Genomic DNA, 25,049 nt, shown 5'->3' with positions numbered 1-25,049 from the left:
ACAAATGACCAACATATGTAACTTCTTGTAGTCTGAATTTACATTTCAAAGGATTGAGCTTTTGTGCTCTCTCTAAAACTCTCTTAAGATTTCTGTCATGCTTTACTTGCCCATTGCCTCCAACCAATATATCATCTACTACTATGGCACAAGGATAAGCTAAAAAAATTTGCTCCATTACGCGCTGAAAGACTTCACTTGCAGAATGTATTCCAAATGGCATCCTGAGGACTATATATATTCCAAATGGGGTACTGAATGTAGTTAGTAATGAAGATTTGCGATCAAGCATCACTCGCCAAAATGAACTCTTTGCATCTAAGACAGAAAAAACAATGGCGTTTGGTATCAGGGCTGCAACCTCTTCGACTGTATGCATGAGATGATGCAGTTTCTTCAATGCTTTGTTCAAATCTATTGGATCAATACATATTCTGATTTCATCTGAGCCTTTTTTATGAGATGCTACCATGGACGACACCCATTCAGTATGTTCTGTAACTGTTCAATGACAAGAAATTTTAGTGTCATCTTAGGGCAACTTATTGAGTGCTGTAACTGGACAAATCACTCCTTGTTGCACCATTTTGTCCAACTCAGCCTTGACATTATGTTGCATAGCTACTGGCACTCTTCTTGCTGATCTAACCACTGGATTGATTTCTGGGTCTAGTTTCATGGAATACACAACTAGAATTTTACCCAATCTGTCATCGAAAACATCAGCATACTCTGAAAAACTAGTATTGATGAAGCTGGAACTAGGACATATGCTTATCTGATGAACTTCTTTGGTAAAAGAAAGCAGATTCATTTTCAAACTGTCTCTGAGACCCAATAATGACTGCACATGTCTTTGAACCACATAGAACAATAGGCTATAACAGTTCTTGGCCACATAACGGTAAAAGTACTGCTGAGCCTTCGGTTTGAATTTCTTCATCTCCATAAGCTGCAAGTTTCGCACAACTAGTCAGTTCATCAGCTCCGACCCTTGCAAAAGCATCTGCAGACATGACATTACACTTTGAATCAGTGTCTACTTAGAGCTCAATGGATTTACCATTGATCTGGACAGTACAAAACACTTAATTTATTGTAAATAAATCTACTGTATCAATCTTTTCACCAGTTACTGACACACCATCTGCATAGAAAGCAGACTGTTACAGGTCTATTTCATTAACTTGTTTTTTGAAGTGACCCTTCTTTGTAATTGTGTGAGGCTTACTCGATTTACAGAATCTTTGGAAATTGTTCCATTTCTTTCAATTATGACATTGCTGACCATATGCCATGCACTTTTCTCTTCTGGACTCATAGTTGGCACAATTATGATAGGTGACAATAAAGCTTGATTTGGGTTTTGCTGATTCACTCATATGCTGTACTGAGCAACGTCTGTTTTGCACTGGGTACTCTTGGTTTTGTACTGAGCATGCTCCTTTAACTGAACTGTTCTTGGAATGTGCGAGAAGACTACTGGTTTTGCCTGGAAGTCCAGCAGGGGCTGCTGCTGCCATGTGCTTAGGCCTGTTCTTGCTTGTCACATGTTGCATGCTGTCTACATGAGCTCTGGATCTACTGAAACCATACTCTTATCTCTAGCAAGCATATTTGTGTAACTTTCTGTAACTTCATGAATCTGACAAATCTCAATAGCCTTAGTGTCAAATCACTGTCACAAAGCAAAATCTTTCTCACAGCAGCATTATTAATACCAAACACAAGTCTGTCCTTTATCAACTCATCCTTTAAATCACCAAACCTACACATTTTAGCTTTGTTTCTTAGATCAGTAATATAAGCTGCAAATGTCTCCCCTTGCTTTTGATCTCTCGTGTAAAACAAATGCCTCTCTGGTATTAGTCTGGGGTCACACATTTCACTGAATTTGCACTTTAAACACTCAGGGTCTTCCCTTGATTCAGCCTGCACGACAAAACAACGAGATTCTCCTTCACCTTCATACACTGCTGGTGCATAGACAAATGAACGCTCCCTCTCAATGGCTTCTAATCCTGCTACGTTCAGCAAAATGAATGCCCTGGTACATACATCTTTATCAGAATAAGCTGATTGTATAACTATATCATATTCTTGCTCAAATATTCTCCAATTTTCTGCAATATTCTGATCAAACACAAGTGGTTGCGACTTGCAAAATCCATCGGCCATATTGACATATCTCAGCAAAAACTCTTGCAAATATGCACAAACATACACACTTGTACATACATGTATGCACATGCTTGAAATGTATGCCAGTACTTGTAACAACACAACAAGCCTTTGGATAACTGAATTTCATGAAATAAGATGACTGGGCACTGCAATACTTCAAAATCTCTTTACTGTAAAGCCACTTGCCTTGAAATTATTTTACTATACGAGCTGTTTATCTTGTAAAGGCAATAATGCTAAAGTCATTTATCATCATTTTACTGTATGAGCCTTTGTCTTGTAACCGCTTTAATACCAAAGCCATTTATCAACATTTTTGCTGCCAGAGTCACTTATCATCATTTTAAGAAACATTCCGAAGTAAGTGTATTTTGTGAATAAGCTATTTCAAAGTAATGGCACTCTGCGAATAAATTGTTTTGAAGTAATGGCACTTTGTCACTTTGTGAATAGATTATTTCAAGGTAAGGACACTTTGGGAATATATTGCCTCAAAGTAATTTGTGAATGTATTGGGCAGAAGAAGCTCAAAGGAAGAAACACCTCAAGATAACTGCACTTTGTGAATAAACAGTACACAGCACACTGAAATTTCTCCAAAATGGCTGCATTTTACCAAACAACTCTGTTCTCTGTATAGTGCAGGAGACACTCTGTAATGGCAGCACTCTGTAAACAGACACACCCAGGCACAAGAAACTTTTGAAATGGCTTCACTTGACTGCACTTCATGAAATAGTTGCACTTTGCAAGCAACAAACTCTCCAAAATAAATCCACAGCAATAAGCACACACAATAAGCACTTTTATATACTTTGAGATACTTCGGACAACTCTAGTTATGCTATTCAAGGCTTCAGTCAATATGAAGTAGTAATTTGCACCAAAACACATTAATCTGCCAAAACACATGCAGTCTCCTTTGCTTTATTTATATTCAATGTGCCCTTTTCTGCCCTTTCTATTATAGCTGTTTCTCTCAATGAATCTCTTAATGTGCCTTTTATGCCCTCGTGTTATATTTGTTTTGCTCATTTAATCTCTCTTCATGCCCATTATACTTTCCTGTGCTCGTTTTAACTCTAAACATGCTCATTTTACAATTCTGAGGTAATTCTGAACCCTTTATGTACTTTTGTAATGTTTGTTGTATCAAATAACTCGGTTTCAAACATTTCATCTGATTAATAAGTGCTTTTCTACTTCTCGTTTGCTTAATCATAGGAAGTTACTAGGCTACTGGCCCTGAGGCCCTTACAAGCCTAGCCAAGAATTTAGCTCATGTTCGAACAAGTCAGCACCCTATGCCACTGTTCAGCAGGGACACAGGTGGAATCCCAGGGGTGTATTTTCTGTTCCCCATCCAGTTATCCAGGTTGCGCTTATTTATTATTTATTTTATTTATTTTACATTTGTTGACCGGGTTAGCCCAACTGAGCTTTTGGCTCATTTTCAGTGGAGACATGAGGAGAAAAGCTCCACAGTGAGTTTATAAATTTTACAAACAGTTAAGAAAACATATTTGCAGTAAGACAAGGTTTAATGAGGTACTCTGCTTTATGTGGAGAAGGAGTCTATTCCACAAAAGGGGGGAGTCTCTGGGACACAAATCTGTCCCGCCAACAAGTCCTATTGATATCACAGACTAGGTTGAGGTCGCATGTGCCGGTTACTCGAGTGAAAGTTGACTTGCAGATATGCAGCAATCCCATCAGGGCGGAGTCTAAGATTGATTTGTATGCCAGACAGAGGTCACATCTGAGGAGTCTGTAGAAGACCGAGTAGAGGGACAGGGCTTTTAGCCTATCTGTGGTAGGGTAGATATTTGAGGGCCTGGATTCTCTGGGTGAGGAACCTCTGTGGTTTCTCGAGCTACTGCATGTGCTTTGTGAGGTACATGCTGAAAGGAGCATTATACTCAATAATGGGTCTTGTAAGGGAAGAATACAGGGATGTTATGACTACTTTGCCCCTAGACAAGACACCCTTACTAATGAGGTGGGCCAAGTAGAAAGCTTTCTGTACAACAGAGGCAATATGGTGGTCAAAAGTTAGTTTGCTATCAACCTGGGTACCCAAGTCCCTCACGACTGATTGCGTGCTTAGTGCCTTATTATCAATGTGATAATTTGTGGGGATGTCACTATCCCCAAAAGGGATGAGGATGCATTTTCTGGCATTCAGTTTGAGGCCATGTTTCTAGCACCAGTCATTTGTTTGGCTGAGACCCTCTTGAAGGATGTCCACATAACTAGGGGAAATGATGACAACACCCAGATTGCCGTCATCTGCAAACTTGGTTAGCCATAGCCCACTAGATTTGACCTGCACCTCTGAGAAGTATAGCCCAAACAACAGAGGCCACAAGACCAGTCCCTGGGGTACACCACTTGTTAGGGGTCTACTACTTGAGGTGCCTTCCCCTATTTTGACTAGGTGGGTTCTATTAGTGAGACAGTTGCTACCTATCTGGTAACATATGGATTAATGCCTTGTTGAGAGAGTTTATCTATTATACCTGAGTGGGGAATAGTATCGAAGGCCTTGGCCAGGTCAAGGTAGGCATGTGCACCATCTTCCCTAGTCTATGGCCTTGGTGATTGTCTCAAAGAAGTCATCCAGATTTAACAGGCATGACCTCCTCTTGACAAAAACAAACTGTGTGGGATCAAGTGTCTGCAGGTTGCCAATGTCCTTGTTAATGAGGTCCATGATAATCCGCTCCATGGCCTTACAGATCAGGCTAGTTAGGCTGATGGGTCTATAATTTCCAGGATCGGTGGAGTCACCTTTGTGCAAAAGGATGTCAGTAGCTGTTCTCCACTCTGCTTGGACGAAGCCAGTACTCAGGCTTTGGGTGAATAGAGGGCCTAATGGTGCTGCATGTTCCTGCCTGAGTTCATGTAGGATGCAGCCTGGGATGTTATTGGGTCCCATAGAGGCTGTATTTTTTGCCTTTGAGAGGGCAGTGATGACTTTTTCCATAGAGATAATGGGGGGTAGTTACTGGGGATGTACTGTTTTACTGATGGGGGGGACAGAGGAGTGAAGTTTTTACTGAACCTGTCTGCCAGCAGGTTGGCTATATCTACAGGATTTGTGTATGTGGTGTCCTTGACCACCATTTCTCAGCAGATCTGGGTGTTTCCCTTGAGATTGCAGACATATGTGAAGAAAGCCTTATGATTGTCTTTAGAAGATGTGGCCAGTTTGGACTCGAAGTTTGCTTTGGAAGATTTCACTAGTGCTCTTATTTTCTTGTTCAGGCTAAGGAGAGATTGCATCCAGTAAAACACTTGCTCCTTCTTGGTCCTGCACAGCAGTTTGTCGCCTTTTATTATAGAGTTTATTTATTGTAGATGTACACCAGACAGGTTTACTCTTCCTTGAGGAGGAGGATTTTGTCCTGTCTGGTATTCCTGATTCCATGCAGCTATATAAATGCTCATATAGTACTTTGGTGTAGGTTTGGAGATATGTGCCAGTTCTTGTGGAGGGGGAGGGGGCTGTGAAGCTGTTTATACCTTCCCTAACAAGGCTGTAATCAGCTTTGGAAAGGTTTTTTTTTGTTTGACCTTAGCTGCCGGTGGGGGGGAGGGGCAATGTGAGATGGTGACTTTGAAAATGACTGCTTTGTGGTCGAATCTTACCAGGGATGATGACACTGTAGGGATGCTTCAGTGGTTACTCATGTTGGTTAATACCAAGTCCAAGATATTTTCAACTCTTGTGGGGGTGTCATCCAACTGGTCCAAGGCATTTGCATTAATAAAATCAAGGAATCTCTGGGCATTTGTGTTTTGGCATGAGTATTTCTTCCAATCTATGGTTGGATAGTTAAGGTCACCCAGGATCAGGGTAAAGGGTTGGATCTTGATAGATGCAAAGAGGTCCAGATAGGTGGAGTGGGCATCTTGAATCAGAGTTGGAGGCCTGTAGCTAGGTATGCTTTGAATAGGGGTCTTGTCAATTGTTAACTGCACCTGGGGTTCCTGAGTACCACTGAACGAAAAGATGTTCTCACCCTGAAGACCAAATCCAATTTGTATGAGTGATAAAGGCATGAGGGGTATCCTAAGTTGCAGCTGCACAGATATCATCCATTGAAGCCTTTGAATGAAAAGCAACAGAAATCGCCACTGATCTGGTGGAGTGTGCTTTGACCTTGCTTGGCAGAGGAATGTTATTATGTTGGTATACCAAGGATATACAGTTTCTCACCACTTAGATAAGGTCACTTTAAAAAGAGAGTTTCCCAATTTTAGGCCTGAATAGGAAACAAACAACTGGTCTGTTTTACGTACTGATTTAGTTCTATCCAGATAAAAACGTAATTGTCTATGTACATCCAGCAAATGAAGGTAGTATTCTCCTTTATTTGAGTAGTTAGGAAAAAAGACTGGCAGGTCACTTGTCGGGTTAATTGTTAATTCTGAAATAACTTTAGGCAGAAAGGAATGGTTAGTCCGGAGTGATACTCTGTCCTTATGAAAGACCATGTAAGCTCAGATATGCATCTCACTGATGTGATGGCTACTAAAAATAGTGATTTCCAGGATAAGAAGTTTATATCACAAGTGGCAGCAGGTTCAAAAGGTGATTGTGTCAGGGATTGTAGTACTAGTGTTACACTCCAAGGTTCGATCGGTTCTTTGAAGGGTGGTCTGCTATGTGAGACCCCTTTCAAGAAGGTTTTACAGAGATGATGGGAGATTAAGGATGAGTCTTGGAATCCATTATGGAAGTTTAAGATAGCAGCCAAATGTATTTAAGTGGTGGAGGCTGCTGCTCCTGAATGAAGAAGACCATGACGAAGAAGACATGGAGTATTTCCTGTGCATCATACTGTTTGACCAGCCTTGAAGTGTGTATGTCTTTTATATATATATATATATATATATATATATATATATATATATATATATATATATATATATATTGCAACTCCACCTCCTTTTGATTTGCTGCCCAAGGTTTGGGGTCTGAATGAATGACAGGATGAGTAACCTGGTATGGCTGGAGTGCTCTCTGCAACTTTAAACCAGGTTTCCATAACTGCACAAATGTCAGTTTCTTCCAGAGTTAAGAATGTTTGCAATGAGTGCAGTTTCATGTTTAGACTCCCAGCATTTAGCAGCATGAACTTTAATTTACGTTTTGATGAAATTTTCATGTTGGTAGTTTTGACCTCATGGCATTGCCTAAAAAAAGCACTATGGGGGTGGCAAGAGCCTTTGCCAGGAACCTAAAGCCCAAGGGAGACAGATGCAGGCCATCTCTGGCAAAGCATCATGGTTTGTCAATCTTGTCATCCCAGGCTGTCAGGTACTGGATCCCATTGGAATGACACCAGAAACCAAGCCAATTGTTAAAGTCAATCATTTTCTGTTTGCATTAAGGCATCATTCTGGGTGATGGTAGAATGCTGCTTAAGGCTAGGAACATACCTGCCTGGGACACATACTCAGCGAGCTCAATCATGTCTCTTTTCATACAGTCCAGGGAGGTATGTCTTAAGTCATTCACTCCAACATGGACTGTGACAGAGTCATAACAGTACCTGTTGAGAGACTTGACTGCATTGGTGAGTTGCTGGATTCTGGCACATGACAAACAACTAACCGTGAATTTCTCCTTATCCAGCCTGGTGAGGGGCACATCTGTGTGTCTCACAATGGAGTCACTTATAACTAATATGTTGGGTTTATGTTTAGGCGTTAGTGGCTGTGAGACATAGGTGTGTGGACTATGTGTGTTGTGTGGTGTGGTGGGCAGTGGAGTTTATGTGCGTTTATGTCTCAGAGGTATCTTTTGTTTGGGTATCCTTTTGTTGAGGACCTCTGCATATGTGGGGGGTGTGTTGTGTAGGTGTGGGTGGTGTTTGAGGTGTGGTGTTCATGTTGCCAATCTTCTCGGTGCCATATATAATGGTTTGTGGGGGAGAGAGCAATGACACTAAGTGATTGATACAATAAACTTTTCTGTGCTATTCATTTGCTTAACAATATGTTTTGTGTCCTTGTGGTGCTCCGTTTAACCTCTTTTAATAAACAATTCATTTGGGTGTGTTCTCTTTACCTTTGACTAGTTTCTGGCCCTTTTTTGCTCAAGTTTCATTTAGTTCACCTTCACCATTACCTCTGCACCTTGTGGTTCTGAAGAATAGTCTTTGCCATCCCAGTTCTGACACCATGTCACTTACCAGGTCAGGATAAAACATGCGAGCATCGTGGGTTCCTGTTCAAGCAGCTTTATTGCATGCAACATCATAAAAGAGGTTAAGTAACTTTAACTTATAAACAGATTAGCTACATGCACATAGATGTTAACATGCTGGCTGCACCTTCAAAATGGCACTGAAGACAACACGTTCCTGGCATTTATATGCATACACAGATTATTCTACAACATCTATTCCTACTATCCTCTCTATCACACTCTCCCCTTCTCTACTCGTACTATCCTGTGCCTTCACCAGTATAAACTATTACCATATTTCATGACCTCTAGAACATTAATAACTGTTATAATAATCATCTATTATGTAAATAATGTTGCATCTTCCTATCATCAGGCTTTCCATATAATTTATGCTTGAACACTATGACTTTATTATGTCTGTTGAGTTTTTATTCTGACAAACTAATGTGTAGTTTTTCAAATTTTGTGCTTGAATGTTATGACTTTATCATGTATGTTAAAGTTCTCATTCTGACAAACTAATGTGTTGTTTTCATATTTGTGCTTGAATGTTATGACTTTATTATGTCTGTCTAGTTTTTCATTCTGTTAATCATATGTATCTGGAGCTTTTCTCCCTGGGCATCCACTGAAAATGGGTACCTCATGACCCAGTTGGACTTTCCCTGTAAACAAATGCCAAATAAATATAAGAGTTGATCCAGCAGTCAGGGACTACCAGTAACAGAGCATATGTAAACAGTAATCTGTCCTTCGGCTAACATGTGGCCAAGGTAGTAAGAAAATCATTCCATGGAGGCCAGCTTATAAGTAAAGACATGACATCCAGGTCCAAGGAAGTCATAGTGCCACTTTATTCTGCCCTTATCAGACCTTTCATTGAGTATAATGCCCCCTTTGTCATTTACCTGATCAGACATATGCACCAGTTGGAATGTCCACAAAGTTCCTTACCAGCAGAATCCAGGGTATAAATACACTGTTCTATACAGAACCCCTTAAAGCCCTGTCTCTTTACTCTGTCTCCTACAGGTTATTTCAAAGGCAATATATAGCTGGTATACAAGGCATCCTTAGATCCAGCTCTTTTGCACACCTGCAGAACAAACAGCATCAGAATCACTAGATCCAAGGATTTAAATTTTGCTTGTGATGTTAATAAGACTTGTTGGCAAGACAGATATGTGTCTCAGAGGAGCCCCATGCTCTGGAACAGGTTCCCCATCAGTGTGTGCAGTGTCCACCCCTAAATCTATTTAAGAGGAACTTTGACCAATGGACATTAATTTGGTTTTCTGATTATTGTGCATACTATTTTTTTTTTAGGTTTTGGTTATATAACATCCTTCTTTAATTAAAAGTTTGTTCTACATAGACAGATCTGATGAAGCTCCTCAGTGAAAAGTGCTGGTTAGAACAGTAACGATTAGAATGAAACTGGGATGTTATCTCTTTAGTTTCCTCTAATATATGGATTTTCAGTTAAAATTTTAATTAAACTCCAAAAGTCAGGAGTATTGTTAGCCATCTATAATGTACTTTTGACCTGTCTTGGCTTTCTGGGAGTTATTACTATTAATACTGTTTTGAGCATTTCTCTGAACAGAAGTTGCAACTGTTATATTTTTGGTGCCAAAAAGTGTTGCAGTAAGTTTAAATGGTTTCTGATGGTGGGCAGGTTTTCCAGAGAGGGCAGTTCCTCTGGTTCCGTCCAAAAAAGGGAATACCGATAGAGGCGGTTCCTCTGGCTTCCTCCAAAAAGGGAACAACCATAAGGATGGTCCTCAGTGGTACATGCCCACAAATTTCTGTAATAAATAAATGCAGCTGAACCTTCCTGACTCATAACAGTGCTCAACTGCCACCAATAAAGATAAGAAGAAGAACTGGAATCTGTGTCTCACTTCTATTTTAATTTATTTCGGCTTTGTTTTTATTCACGTTTTTTCCACTTGCCTTTGCTTTGATTTACGTCTTGCTTGATTTTTTATTTATTGAGTGCAATTTATTCAAGGGATTAAGAATTATCTGTCAATCTATACAGGTGGCATAAGTTTTTAAGGTTTTGGAGCTTTGATTGGAAGTGTTGGCAGAGACATCAAAGAATTTTTTCAGCACGTAGATAGCAAATGTTGGAGTTGTGATGGGGAAGAAACATATGTTCTTGGAGTATAATGAGCTAGCTGATTATAAAAATTGCTGTACTCTGTCAGAAATACTGGATGAGCAAATGGCTGTAACTAAATATATGATTCTTTTTGCCTAAACAAAGTAAGGCCTCATTACATTTAATTTTGTTGGTTGCCAAAAAAAGCAATTACCAGAAAATGGAAATCAAACACTAAATAAACTGTATTTGAAGAAATGAATACTACAAAAGAGATAAAAAGGAAAAGCAAACTACATAGATATAAATGGAAATTCTGGGAACAATACCTGCAGAATAGCATTCAGGAGAAAGAGGAATGAGGTTTAAGGTAAGACAGGAATTCAGCAATTTATGTAATGTTGGACTGATGATAGTTACAAAGAAGGAAAAGATATGCGATGCATAATGTACATGAATGGAAAAACTGCTCATATGGTTTGTTTTCTTTTCTGTCAGTGCATATTTGCCCATGTATTAAGAGGTAATTTAATAAAGGTATTTAAAAAATATGATCTGATGCTGTAAATCTTTATTCATTCCTTACTGATAGGACTTCAGTTCCGTCCTCGGAACTGACACAGCCGTTTCCAAGCTCATGCCAGCCAAAAACTCTCAGCTAAGACCTACCCATAATGCCCCTCTCATAGTCTCTCCAGATCTCATTTGCCACGTTCCTCGTCAGACGTACCTAGCCTCTCTCTCTCAAAGCTACGTGGAAATTTGTGTTTTTTTGTGTGTAGTGTCTCTTAAAACTTTGCCTTTTTTTAGTCAGTTTAGCCTTTTCTCCCTATCGCCTATAGCCTGTTACTATTTCCTACCCTTTACCTTTGGTAGTTTAATCTTTACCATCGTTAGTACTGTCCCTCTCTCCTGCCTTTGATAGGCCCTCCCTTACCACTTGTGGTATTTTTAAATACCATCATTGGTATTCTCTCCTTTTCTTTCACTTGTTGTTGTTGTTTCCTTTAGGATAGCCCTTTGTTGACAGTACTATGTCAGAAAAAGTGAAGTTGGGGTTTAAACAGTGTGACAAGTGTGGGCGTACGATGCCCAACTCAGATGGTCACACTCGATGGGTTTACTCTTTGGGCATGGACCATATTAATGCTGCTTGTGATATTTATTCTAGTTTTAGCAATTGCACTCCAGCAGAGTGCAAAAACAAGTTAATTCTCAAAGGTTTAATCAAAACACCCTTTTTGGAGGCTCTCTCTGGGTTGGATGTCTCACCCCCTCCTAAGACCAAGAAACACAAGGAAAAATGGAGTCACTCGGTTCCTGCATCTCCATCAGTTACGGAAATGAGTCAGCACCAAGCTTCTCCGGTGCCCTCGGCGCAGACCTCTTCAGCGCCAGGCCCTGTGTCTTCTCCCTCAGTGCCATCTCTGATGTTGACTCCTATTTCGGTTCCAGCTTTGGCACCATCGGCTTCAGTGCTGCCCTTGGTTCAGACACTGGCTTTCATGACCATACCTGCTTTGGCACCATCCCCGGCCACCAACTATGACCTCGGTTCCTAAAGTTGAACATCTCCCAAGAACCAGATACTCTCCAAAGTATGACCCTTTTTTGCATTGGTTTAGCCCCTTTCTTGAAAGACCTGATTCTCCTTCAGCAGCCTCCTATAGATCCACCAGGAGCCTTTCTGAACAAGATGTAGTGCGAGTTGTAGACCAGCTTCTGGCAGCTAGGGATTGCCCACCCCAGCTAGACCTTCCATCCCCTTTGCCTCAGAACCCATCACAGCATATTCACCTGTTTATCCTCCTCCGGCCTCTACCCAGGCCCCTGGAGATCTCAGTACTGATGACCACCCCGGTGCATACTGTCTCAGCCCCAACTGCGGAGTTTTCCCTGTCGGCACCGACCTCCCTTGCTGCATTGGTTCCACTGGAGCCGGTGCACTCTCGGAGCAGTGTATGAACTGTTAGTACCTTGGTACCTAGCCTGGCACCTATTTTTTCATTGGCGCCATCTATGTCCACAGCTCCGACAGCTTCCAGTCCTCTCAGAGCTCCTCATCTAGAGGTGGGCTCCTTAGGCAGGATGTGACCCTAGTTCTGAGGTTGTCCTTCTCGGTTCCGGGCTCCCATCCCTCCTCGGGCAGGCCTGCTTTCCAGGTGATGGAGAGGGTCCTTGCCTCCACAGGCTCTCAGTCAGCACCAATGGCATCAACACCAGAACCCCCCTCTAGCATGCAGCTGTCCCAACCCCCTACTTTGGAATCCCAGGCATGGGAGCCGCAAAACCTCCCCTTGAAGGGAACCCTTTCTCCGGGGTCCTCCTCAGAAGATCCCACAGGAGAGCCACCCTGGAAGAAACGGTGCAAGAGGAAGCAACTTGATTACCTTGAGGAATCTATCACTGAGGGAGAAGGGTCCCCATGATCTCCCCCAGATGACGTCTCATTTGGATACATTCTCGAAATCCTCAAGCAGCGGGGAGACTGGAAGTCTTCTACCCCTTCTTCTGAAGAATCGGTGTTCTTGCAGGCCTTCCGTGCCTGGCCATCTACTTCCTGGGTGACCCCACCTGCAGATGAGCTTATTAAGCTGATTGTGCAGCATGCCTGGAAGGCCACCAACAATGTAGAACCTGTCCCCCAATCCACCCCTGAAGACCAGCCCAACTGGTCCAAGCAGTTGACGGTTGATTCCACAGTCATGGCAGCAGCCACCAGGAGGGAACTGGCAGAAGATAGTTCCACTGTCCATCCCCCGAACAGGGAGTCTCGGGACATGAACAGACTAGGGAAGTGGACCTATGCTTCAGCAACCTTTGCCATTCAGTTGCTGAACTATCTGGCACACTTCATTCTCCTCCAAAAAGACTTTGTCTTCTTCTTTGGTGGGGGTACTGCCTGATGAGGTGCGTGACACTGTCACCTTGCAGCTAGCTACCCTTGAATCTATCTTGAACTCCTCGATGCATTTGATATCTCACATCACCGAAGGGGCAGCTCAACCTGCCACATCAGGCATTGTCATGAAATGTCATGCTTGGATGCATTTGTGTGATTTCGCAGACCCCTTTAAATCTTCCTTTGTCAATGCGCCTGTCGACAAATCTGCACTTTTTGGCCCCAAAGTATGAGACACTAGCACGAAGTGAGAAAGACGGAAAGACCTTGTCTGCTGTGGGCATATGTTTTTCCACCCCCCAGAGGTCCTACTCCAGGAACCAGAGGGGAGGAAAATTGTGGTTCAAGAAATCCCAAGGATCTTTCTGCGACACTCATGGTGAGCAATTCCCCCGGGGCAGAGGGGGCAACTCATCTCGAAGACACCCCTTTCAGGGTAGAGAGAGTCTGCATAACCAGGGCACTGGAGATTCCTTCTCCGAATGAACCTACCAGCGGTCCTGAGCAACGGCCCGATTGCTTTCCTCTGTAAGCAGTCAGGGGTCGTTTTTCTCTGCACCTACCAGCCTGGCAACTTACTAATACCGATGTTTGGGTGCAGAGAATAATATCCAGAGGCTACCAGATGCCATTTTATTTAACTCCCAGACCCATCAAACGAATCCCCGATGTACCACCCAATCAGAGGGAGGTAGCAGCCTTAGAAATAGAAAAGCTGCTAATAAAAAGAGTCATCCAACCAGTCCCACCAGACCAGAGAGGATCCGGGTTTTACTCGAGGTTCTTTTTAGTGCCAAAAAAGAAGGGACAGGAGACCAATCCTGGATCTCAGCCTATTGAACAAATTTATCAAACCTCAAAAATTCCGGATGGTCATGGTACAGTCCATTCTCCCATTTCTAGAGAGGGACAACTGGATGTGCTCTATAGACCTCCAGGACATGTATTACCACATGAAGATGGATCATCACTCCCAGAAATTTTTCCCCTTCCGGCTGGGAGCCAATCACTACCAGTTCAGGGCACTGTCATTCAGTCTCTCGACAGTCCTATGAGTGTTCACCAAATGTATGGCAGTTGTAGTAGCTCATCTCTGACTACAAGGATTCCAGGTGTTTCCATATCTAGACGATTGGCTCCTTACCGCCTCGACCAGGAATCTTCTAACCCGCAGCCTCTCTTACACTCAAGGCCTTGCTCTCCACTTGGGGATTACAATCAACAAGGACAAATCTCAGATGTCCCCAACAAAAACACTGGAATTCGTTGAAGCAGTTTTCAACACAACATCCTGTCAAGCTTCCCTCCCTCCTCACAGGCTTTTGAAAATAAGACACCAAATCCAAGCCCTTCTTCCACAGACCTTTGTACCAGCATGCCTTGTACTGCAACTCTTAGGCTCCATGGCAGCTGCCACTACTCTAGTACCACTGGCGAGGTTGCACATGAGAATACTACAGTGGCTCCTTTTTTCACAATGGTCAATCTTAACTCACCCACTCGACCACATGATACATCTCACAAACCTTTGCAAGGAAGAAATGTTATGGTGGATGAAGCCAGAATCAAATCTTTGGTGTTGACCATTCTGTCTCCCCCAGCCAATGGCCACGGTGACCACGGACGCTTCCCTGTTGGGGAGGCATTTCCAGGGAAAGACGGTCCAAGGCACCTGGTCCGCCATGGAAGCCAATTTGCACATAAATGTCCTGGAACTGAGGGCAGTTCTCTTAGTGTCGAAAGCATTCCATACATTCCTCTCTTCTGGGACCATTGCAATTCATTCAGAAAACATGTCAGTTGTCTGGTATATCAACAAGCAAGGTGGAACCAGGTCTTACCCCCTATGTTGGGAAGCCATGAGGATTTGGCAATGGGTAATAGCTTTTTTTTTATACCAACACACATTCCTGAGAGTTCCAACCTTATTGCAGACAATCTGAGCAGGAACATCCTGATGTATCACGAGTGGTCCCTCAATCCTGTAATAGCAGATCAGATATTTTGCTGCTGGAGCAGGCCTTGCTGCGATCTGTTTGCTTCCCCCTTAAACAACAAATGCAGAAGCTACTTTGCCCTAATCCCCCCTCAGGGGGAAACACCAAGGGATGCTCTAACGCACGATTGGCCCCCGGGTCTACTGTATGCCTTTCCCCCATTTCCCCTCATCCCAGAATTTCTCCAGAAAGCTTAAAGGTTAAGAATCAAAGTGATCCTCATTGCCCCTTATTGGCCCCGTCCAGTCTGGTTCCCATTTCTATGGCCTCATCTGATTCACAGCCAGTGGATCCTGGATCATTCCCAAGGTCTGCTATCTCATCCTCAGGGACTGATTCACTCCAATCTCCACAGCCTCAAGCTCACAGCTTGGTTCCTCCACTTCCAATGATTGCCAAGCTGCCTGATATCTCATCTCCCGTTCGTGAAATTCTTTTGACTTCACATAAACCTTCCACCAGGAAAATCTATTCTAATTAATGGATTAGGTTCTCTACTTGGGCCAAAGATCAGAATATAGATCCTTTCTCTATGCCTATTCAAAAGATCCTACAATACCTGACGACTCTTCTACATGCAGGAGCCTCAGCATCGACAATCACTGTACGTTTAGCAGCTATCGCAAATTTTCATAATGGACTTGATAATTCTTCTATTATGTCACACCGCCTGTGCAAAACCTTTTTGAAAGGAGTAGTACACTTTAAACCTCCTGTCAAGCCCCCCATGCCCCCCATAGAACCCTGGGACTTGACATTGGTAATTCAATCATTAACAGGCCCCTCCTTTCAACTCTTTTGATTCTTGTCATATAAAATTTTTATCATGGAAGACTCTACTTCTAGTAGCACTTACCTCAGCGAGAAGAGTATCTGAGTTGCAGGCCTTGAGTGTCAAGAGACCTTACTTGACCTTCCACAGGGATAGAGCATCCCTTCGTACTGACCCTTCTTTCTTGCCCAAGGTCATTTTTGGATTTTCCATTAACCAATCTATTGACCTGCTGGTTTTCTTCCTTCAGCATTCAAACAGAGGGGAGTATCTTTTGCACACCCTTGATGTTCATAGGCAGCTTTGTTGTTACTTGGACAGGACTAAATCTTTCAGAAAAACGGATCAATTGTTTGTGGCCTTTGCAGGGCCCAGATTGGGTAAACCTGTCTCCAAAGTGACTTTATCCTCTTGGCTTAGAAACATCATTACCTTTATCTACCATCAGAATAAGCTATCCTTACCTTCAAGAATAAAGGCTCATTCTACCAGATCGATGGCTACTTCTGCGGCTTTTCATTCCAGACCCTCTATGAATAATATCTGTGCAGCAGCCACTTGGGCAAGACCTCATACCTTTATCACTCATTACAAATTGGATTTGGCCTCCAGGGGACGAGCATCTTTTGGTTCTATGGTGCTCATGAATATCCTTCCTTAGGGCCACCCAGGACTCAAGTAGCTGGGGACTCGGTCCTATCAGTAAGGAATGAATAAAGATTTACACTCAGATAAAGAAGTTATGTATTACCATAACATTCCATCTGTGTTGTAGCTCTTTATTCATTCATTACTTCCCACCTTCCTTCCCCCTGCCTGGACTCCTGGTGGACTTTAGGAATTCCTGGTTAGAGTATTTGCTCAGACAGAGCCTCCTACTGTTTATTTCTTTTACCATCTCTCTAATATAGGCGCCAGCAAACTCAATCTGGAGAGACTATGAGAGGGGCATTATAGGTAGGTCTTAGCTGACAGTTTTTGGCTGGCAGGAGCTTGGAAACGGCCGTGTCGGTTCTGAGGATGGAACCGAAGTCTTATCAGTAATGTATGAATAAAGATCTACAACACAGATGGAACATTATGGTAAGACATAGCTTCTTTTTTGAGCTGCAGCAAGATGTTAAACCTTGACTGCAATGTGTAGCCACCATTTATTAAAAAAAAAAAAACATTTTAGACTTAACTGAATGCACAACAGTACAGAATCAAGAAAGTTGTTTTCAGCTATATAATGGGCACACTGAAATAAATAAAGGTACAGAAAACACTTACCATATAAGTTTCAAGTGCAAAGTCAGGTTTTACACTATCTGATTTAGCAAGTGTTCCTACAATTTGAAAAGTGCCTTCCTTTGGTTTAGCAGAACTAACGTCATTTTGTTTGTCACTTTCTTCACCTTCTCCTTCCTCTTCTTCCCCTCCAGCATCTTCAAGTGATGCTCCAACCACACAATTTGACAGATACTGAAACATATCAAATGCAAGAAAATATATTTAGTCAAACATTAACTGAAAAAGTGGCATTTATTTCTTTTAATAACTGTTTACTGGGTAGATAAGCTGATTTCTGATGAACCTAATTCAGTAATACTCTGGTTCAATGGACAGAGAAAAAGTAGAAATGCATTATTAAAAAAGCAAAATGTATCAATACAGAAGCTTGTAAATAGTTATTTTCATATTAGTTTACAGAAACATAATGGCTAATTAAAGAAATAGGTATAACTTGAAAGAAAAATTACACCTGAGATCAGACAATATACAGATTTCATATGTCTAACTAAATGAATATGTGCTCCCTGCTTTCACAATTATTCTGCAAATAATACGTTGAGTTAAACAAATATTAATGAAGTACAAAGGAGCCAAAATGTCTGTGATGTGACATGTAATGAAAATCGGCACAGAGAGAAACAAACTGACACCAAGAACACTCTCTGTTGTTGTGTCTTTCGGCTTTTCCCGGTTAGGGGTCGCCACAGCGAAACTCCATTCTGCTAATGATTGGCAGTAGATTTTTACATTCCGAGCTGCCAGCTCTGACGCACAACCTTCAACGAAGGTACGCCCATTCACATACATCTCCATACAGAAGACGCTTTAGCTGAGAATCGAACAGGTCAACGTCTTACTGTGAGGCGACAATGCTACCGCAGCAACACCACCGCAGTTACACCAAGAACACACTTTCTGTATGCTGGAAAAACAAGGAATTCACTTGAGTGATGAAAACACAATTTATTCCACGATGTGATAAAAACTCCACAGCATTAGCAGCATATACAAAATAAAATGTATATTCCACAGTAACACAATATCCACAGTCAAGCGCTTTCGTCCATCCAGACTTCTTCAGAACTGCTCCATCTTGTTTTCTGTTTTAAGAAATCTTTGCCTGGAGTTTTTATCACATTGTGGAATAAATTGTGGTTTCATCACTCGAGTGAATTCCTTGTTTTTCCAGCATACAGAGAGTGTTTTTGGTGTGATATGAAATGTGGAACATTACAAAACGAGGTCTCTATTGTAGTCTCTGTTCAAATAATATAAGAAAATGTATTCCACCAATGGATCTCCAATCATAACTGGCTTATTATGTTTCAGACATGAATGCCAAGAAAGTCACCTCGAGAGCAAAGCTCATGAAATGAATCTTGGCAGTCATGTGAAGAATGCATAATAAAGGGTTATGATCGGAGACCTGATCATAATTCTTTGTAGTGCATGAAGCCTTATCTGCTCAATGTACTACTAGTTACAAAAGAAAAAAAGCCCTAAATGTTTTGCCAGCTTTCAAAGTCATAAATCACATAGTGAACACTGTCAGAAAGACAGAGTAACATGCCTTATTGAGCTGTGTCAGAAAGACAGCACAAGACATTGTCTTATACTAAGGAAAGTTAGAAGCAGATTACTGGTACAGACAGCAGTTTGTTTTTAATTCTACCACTGTCTTGATTTAAGGGCCTAACATGATACCCTATCTAAATAAGTGAATCAGGGGTGCTTAACAGTTGTTAAGATTGGGTCTTCCTCTATTGAAGCACTTAACTGGTTTGTCTTTTTAGCAGTATTGGAGTATAATCACCTTGCTCCATGCACTGCACAAATGATAACATTTTACTCATTATATAGGGAAAGTAACACATGCCTGTGAATTCTGTTCTGCAAGACTTGGAGTCTTGTTAAATTTGCACCTGAGGCAAGCACATAATACCCCTTAGTCAATGCAAGGTCTGCCATTAGTAATCATTAGACCCTACTGGTAACATCTAGTTGCCTCTCAAATCTGCCCTGTGTTAGGTCAATACAGAAGAAGACAAAACAGGGTCTCAAGCAACATTCTGGGGTAATTTGGTCGTCAGTTCCCAGGTAGAATGGGGATTTGTCAAGGGACTGAAAACTTTTGTAGCCATACAAACATCCCTAACAGCACTGTTCTGGTTTGATTAATACTTAGCAGAATATATTCAGTATAAAAACAGTGCTATACCCTGGTTAGATTGTTTTTGACTTGCATTTTTATGTTGAAAGAAAAAGTATTTTTCCTGGCATCACTAATCACTGGTATAAAGCAACACAGAAAGTTATACATTTCAAACAAAAGGTAGATAATGAAAAAAAAAAAAGCAGAGTCACTGAATAGCTCCCGGAGATTAATGAACCATCACAATGTATTTCACCTTTTATCACTACTATATAGATGAAAGATAGCTTAGAAACTAGTCAATACATTTTCTGATAAAGTTGTCCTCTGAAGCTCCATAAACAATTTTGAATTTTTGAAGACCACTAAAAATGCACCAAAGAGTTTTCCTTCTTCAAAGTTTTTGTAAATGGAAAGTAGCAGAGAAAAGAACTTCATTGCTTTACTATATCTTTCTCTGAAACTATGTTTTCACTCAGTCAGTACCCTATAGGTGTTAAAATACTCCTCGATCTGTAGTGCTGCAGCTCTCTGTAATAGTCTGGAATTAGGACATTACCCAGGGAGACTGGAAGTGTTACCTCTGTCAGGTGTTGGCACTGCATGAGAATGTTGTACACAAAAATAATTGGTCAAATGTAGTTCTGACAGAAAGCAACACATGGAACTTCACAGAGCTGTGTTTAAAAGATATGGCTTTTTGTAGTGGGCAAAGCATCCCCCATCTCCCATGCAATGGGGTTCACCCCTTTCATCTTAACACTTACATATATATAAAGCTCGAGTCTTCACACCTTAGGGGTAAGGAGAAACAATGCAGTGACCACCACTCTGAATGTGACATTTACCAATGGACAGATAACGTTCAATTAAATGACTTTCAAAGAATTCACTTATTACTAAGAGGGCACTAATGGGGATAGCGGTCATACAGAGGTATTAATAAAATATATATAATAGGTTATGTTATCATACCAAAACAGGCCTATAAGAATGTCACGTTTCCCATATGCAGTCAAGGAACCCCTTGTCTGCAAAAAAAAAAAAAAAAAGTTTAAGTAGGACTTACGCTGCTTTACAAAAGGCATCCAAAATGAATGAGCTGAACAAATTAAGGTGAAGAAGGAGCAAAATGTAACATTGTCTTGACTTCCATACACTTAAAAAAAAAAACACTCAAAGCATTGTAAATTTCTACTCCCTGAAGATTGTTTCCATATTTTTGGCCTTTCAACAGCACAAATTACTGACTTACTGAATGTTTTACTGGGAACGAATTACATACCTTCATGTTATTGTGTAATTTCCACATTAATGTTTATGACATGAATAACCACTGGTTCATACTGGAGTGTGTCTGAGACCAATGAATTACTTATCACAGCTAAGTCAATGTTTTAAAGTACTTATCATATAATTTATTAGAGTATTAATGTCTTATAACTGGCAGTCTCTGTGAAGCAGAGAAGATGACGCTATCTCTGAAAACACTATTGGTATATTCCAAAATGTTAACATTAAGAAAAGAGGAAATATCAATCCCAACTCTAAGATACCAACGTCATGACCTAGAGAATTCCTCAAGAAATATTTGTTGCTCTTCTCCTAATGTATCTACCTCCTTGCAATTTATTAAAGGGAATTGGATCTTGTCTGTTGATGACTATGCCCAAAAAGTAGGCTAAACAAAGAACAGCAGTGTGCATGAAGAGGGCCCATGAACCATGTGAAATTTTCTCTCTGAAAAAGCACTATTACTACACCAAGTAACTTTTCTTTATATCACAGGGGATACTGCCTATATATCACAATAACAAAGCAGCAAGAAGCAACCTAAAGTGAACTGTCTGGATGGTCCGAAAAGAGGTCAGACTTCAATGGCCTGCAGACTATCTGACCTATCTGAATACCTGCCACAAAAACAGATTTTCATCTACATCAAACTTGCAAGTGCATTACTCTTGTGATGCTCTATGATCAGAATGACAAAAAGGGGCTGCATAATTTAACATTTTGTGTTAGGGTAATGAGATTCATAGGGTGGGTTTCTAACCACCCAGCCACCACTAGGCACCATGGAAAGTTTAATGTAAATGAAATGAAAACGATCTGCCTGAAGGGGTAGGGTACAAGCTACTACACCACCAGAGAAAATACATATTATTTAATGCTGCCTATGGGAGTGGGTCAGCACAATGATGCACGAGTCACAGTTGCTGTCACACCGCAGTCTCACACAGCTTTATTCTCCAGTTTGAGTTCCAGCAGGGGTACCTTCAGTAAGAAGTCTATAGGTCTTCCCTTTATGGGTTGCATGGGAGACTCCATTTCCCTTTCACATCTAAAGACATGCAAATGATGAACTGGTGCTCCTTGTAAATTGCATGTGAGTGCAAGATATAGAGAATCATTGCTGGACAGGATGTGTGTGTGTGTGTGTGTGTGTGTGTGTGTGTGTGTGTGTGTGTGGATATATATATATATATATATATATATATATATATACACACACACACATATATATACATATATATATATATATATATCACACACACACACACACACACACACACACACACACACACACACACACACACACACACACACACACACACACACACACACACACACACACACACACACACACACACACATATTGCAAAGGACTGGCATCCTGTCCAGGAATGATTCTCTATATCTTGCACTTATTCCTTGCTGGGATAGGCTTTGTCTCTTCCAATTGCTCTTAATAAGGCAACACAAGTACTGGAAAAATGAATGAATGCATGCTGTCGAAGTGGCACCAAAGGCATGGAAGGTGCTTTCCAACACTGCACTGTAGCACTGGACACTGACTAGATCAGCTGTACACTTTGCTAAGGTTTCTTCCAACAAAACAGATGAGAATGTGATAAAAGAACTCCTGTGCACTAACTTGCAGGCAAGTACAGGCAAAACACACTGCTTCTGCACCAGGACAGGGTTTTATCCAAATTACACAAAATATAAGTATTATTTTCTACTCAGATAACAGCAGCAAATGCTCTGAGGTGCTGAACTACAGTATTTGACAGTGTCAGATGCTATGGTAGATTTACTGCTATCCACTAATACAATCAACAGAGACTTCTAACTTGTAGTGATGATGGACATCAGTAAAACTGTCATGCTGATTGATGCAGCATGGTACCAGCTCTTCAGCTGGCATCTTGAAAGCATTTGCTGCCGTCCTGTCCTCATTATTGCTCTGTGTAGCCTCAGGAAGAAATTCTGTTTTGTTCACTTATGCATGCTCCAGTAAGGGCTTGAAATGGACAAGCAGCAAAAGATCATGAAACAGAGTAACCTGGATGACAGAATTATTGTGCAGCTCTTCTGTTTTCTTCATTCATTTCTGTTTCAATATCAGGTTATCCAAACTTAAATGCAAAAAGTCTGGAACAAAACAATCGGAATAATAACATTCCTGTCCCCACTACTCTTCTGTCCATCTGAAGCTATCATTTCCTATTTGTTCATCCATTCATCTTTTTGACAGTGCTTTATCTGGACAAGATGCAAAAAGCATGAAACGCAGCAACCTCGATGACAGCATTACAGAAAGGAAAGGAAACATGGAGAGCCTGCAACTCCTCAACATGATGTGCACAGCAGTGAATGGATGGGCTATGTGATCATGCATAACTTTATACGGCCAACGGCAATGTATATCAGAATCCACGGCTTTTGACCATCAAGGGTTATTATGCCTTCCAGAAGTGAAATTTTCATTACCCATATATGTGACATTCTATACCCAATTTGAAAGCAGCAAAAAGCTCTGGTGCAGATCGTGCAAGTTAGCAATTCTCTGGAATAGCTTAAACATTGTAAATAGTTTCTGATTTTAAGTGGGGTGGTGATCTGCTTTGTAAAAAAAAAAAATGAAACTTAGACCAGTCAGCAGTGAAATTAAAGGGTTCAGGCTACAGTTTAACAGGAGTTCTCATGTTCTGTGTTATACCTTCCCCTGCTCTAGCCCCCACCCCCATTTAAATGGTGAGGATGAAATAATGATCCTTGTATACTAGCTGGTAGGTCTTTCATTTATATTAGTTGTCAGTTTAATGACTGACAAGGTTTTTATGCTTTCATCCCATGATTTTAGATTTGGATTTGATTCCTGCTGCTCCTTCTTTTATTCTTCCATTTCCTAGCAAATAGCTTTTCATAACTGAAAAGTGGACCCCAGTAACCTTTAGATTGCTTCCTTCCCCCAAGTCCAGACAAAGGTTTAAGATAGTGCAGTAGTGTGACGTCATAAAATAATGTTGCTTATTTAATAATGCTTTAACAATGGCAAACAGTTGCTATCTGCTGAACTGTTGGGCAGTTTAATTTTAGAGTACCTTTTTTCAATGTCCAGTATTAGCTTGCAATGGCACTGAACTGCAGCAATACCTGTCAAAGATGTGTGGTCAACAAAATGACAGTGTAAGTGCTGGTTGACAACTAGAAAATAAGCTAGTAATTCTTCAGTGTATCATTTTTTGTTTGTTTTTGTTAAAGAATGCTTATGGCAGGCAATGTATTATTCTTGTGATGACCCAGTTTTGACACATATGTTACTGTGTGAGTACTGACCCTGCTGTTAGGCTAAGCACTAAATGATGCATACTTTACAAGAATCTGTGCAGCTTCTCCCCTGAAGTGGTATTAGAAATATTGTTACATTATGCATTAACAACACGTTGATAGTTTCTAAATACACAATGACTGAAAGATTGCTTTGCAGTTTGTTTTACTCTCAAAACACTGCTTTGCTATTTCAGACTCAGGGGCACAAGGTGACCACACTGTGCATTGGTACTCCAGCTGATCATCATGGATAAGCAGAAACAGACACTTACACAGAGCAGGACCCTGCAGGAATTTCACTATGCTCACCATCCAAGTGGAGAAGAGTTGGGCATAAACTAAAAACTCCAAGCCTGTTGTGAATTATAGCCTACTTACAGCCAGCCCACAATGTTTGGGCACAAAATGAAGATACCAAACTGGTTTTCCTTCTTCAAAAGGAGAGACCCTTATGGGATGGTACAGAATGAAAATATTAGGTAACACAGAACACATAGGTCAAATGAGTGTTCAAAGAACCTCGATGATCAGGCTGCTGGAACCTGAGAATGCACACAGATAACATACCTGTGGCAAAGCTAGATCATATTTCTGACTCTACCACTGTGTGCCACACAGACTGTTACATATTAGTCATAAATACAGCTTAAGGTCATACATGTAGCTTAGGTTAGAGGCTGTCGCTACTGCAGTCTCAATGTTCCAGGACAGATGATATGCATATGTTTGCCCGAGTAAACCATTCAAAGTTATAAGTCAGTGTACTACAGTAACTGCACATACAACTACTCATCCGGCTAATCCCCTGCAGACACTTAGACAGCTGTCTCCAGTCCAGCTC

General features: G+C 41.2%; 1 protein-coding gene across 1 annotated transcript in view; it reads right to left on the bottom strand.

Annotated features, from left to right (window-relative positions):
• AK7 (adenylate kinase 7) overlaps positions 1-25,049 on the bottom strand; it is a 1,289,119-nt gene that overhangs the window by 1,190,966 nt on the left and 73,104 nt on the right. Inside the window, exon 2 of the mRNA XM_044074647.1 lies at positions 17,437-17,628. Within this exon, the coding sequence (XP_043930582.1) occupies positions 17,437-17,628 (192 nt within the window). The remainder of the gene's footprint in view (positions 1-17,436; positions 17,629-25,049) is intronic.

The sequence above is a fragment of the Protopterus annectens genome, chromosome 6.part0 (assembly GCF_019279795.1).
Source record: "Protopterus annectens isolate FY-2018-M chromosome 6.part0, PAN1.0, whole genome shotgun sequence".
NCBI lineage: Eukaryota > Metazoa > Chordata > Ceratodontiformes > Protopteridae > Protopterus > Protopterus annectens.
The sequence above is the reverse complement of the archived record's forward strand: the minus strand, read 5'-3'. Positions and strand labels throughout refer to the sequence as shown.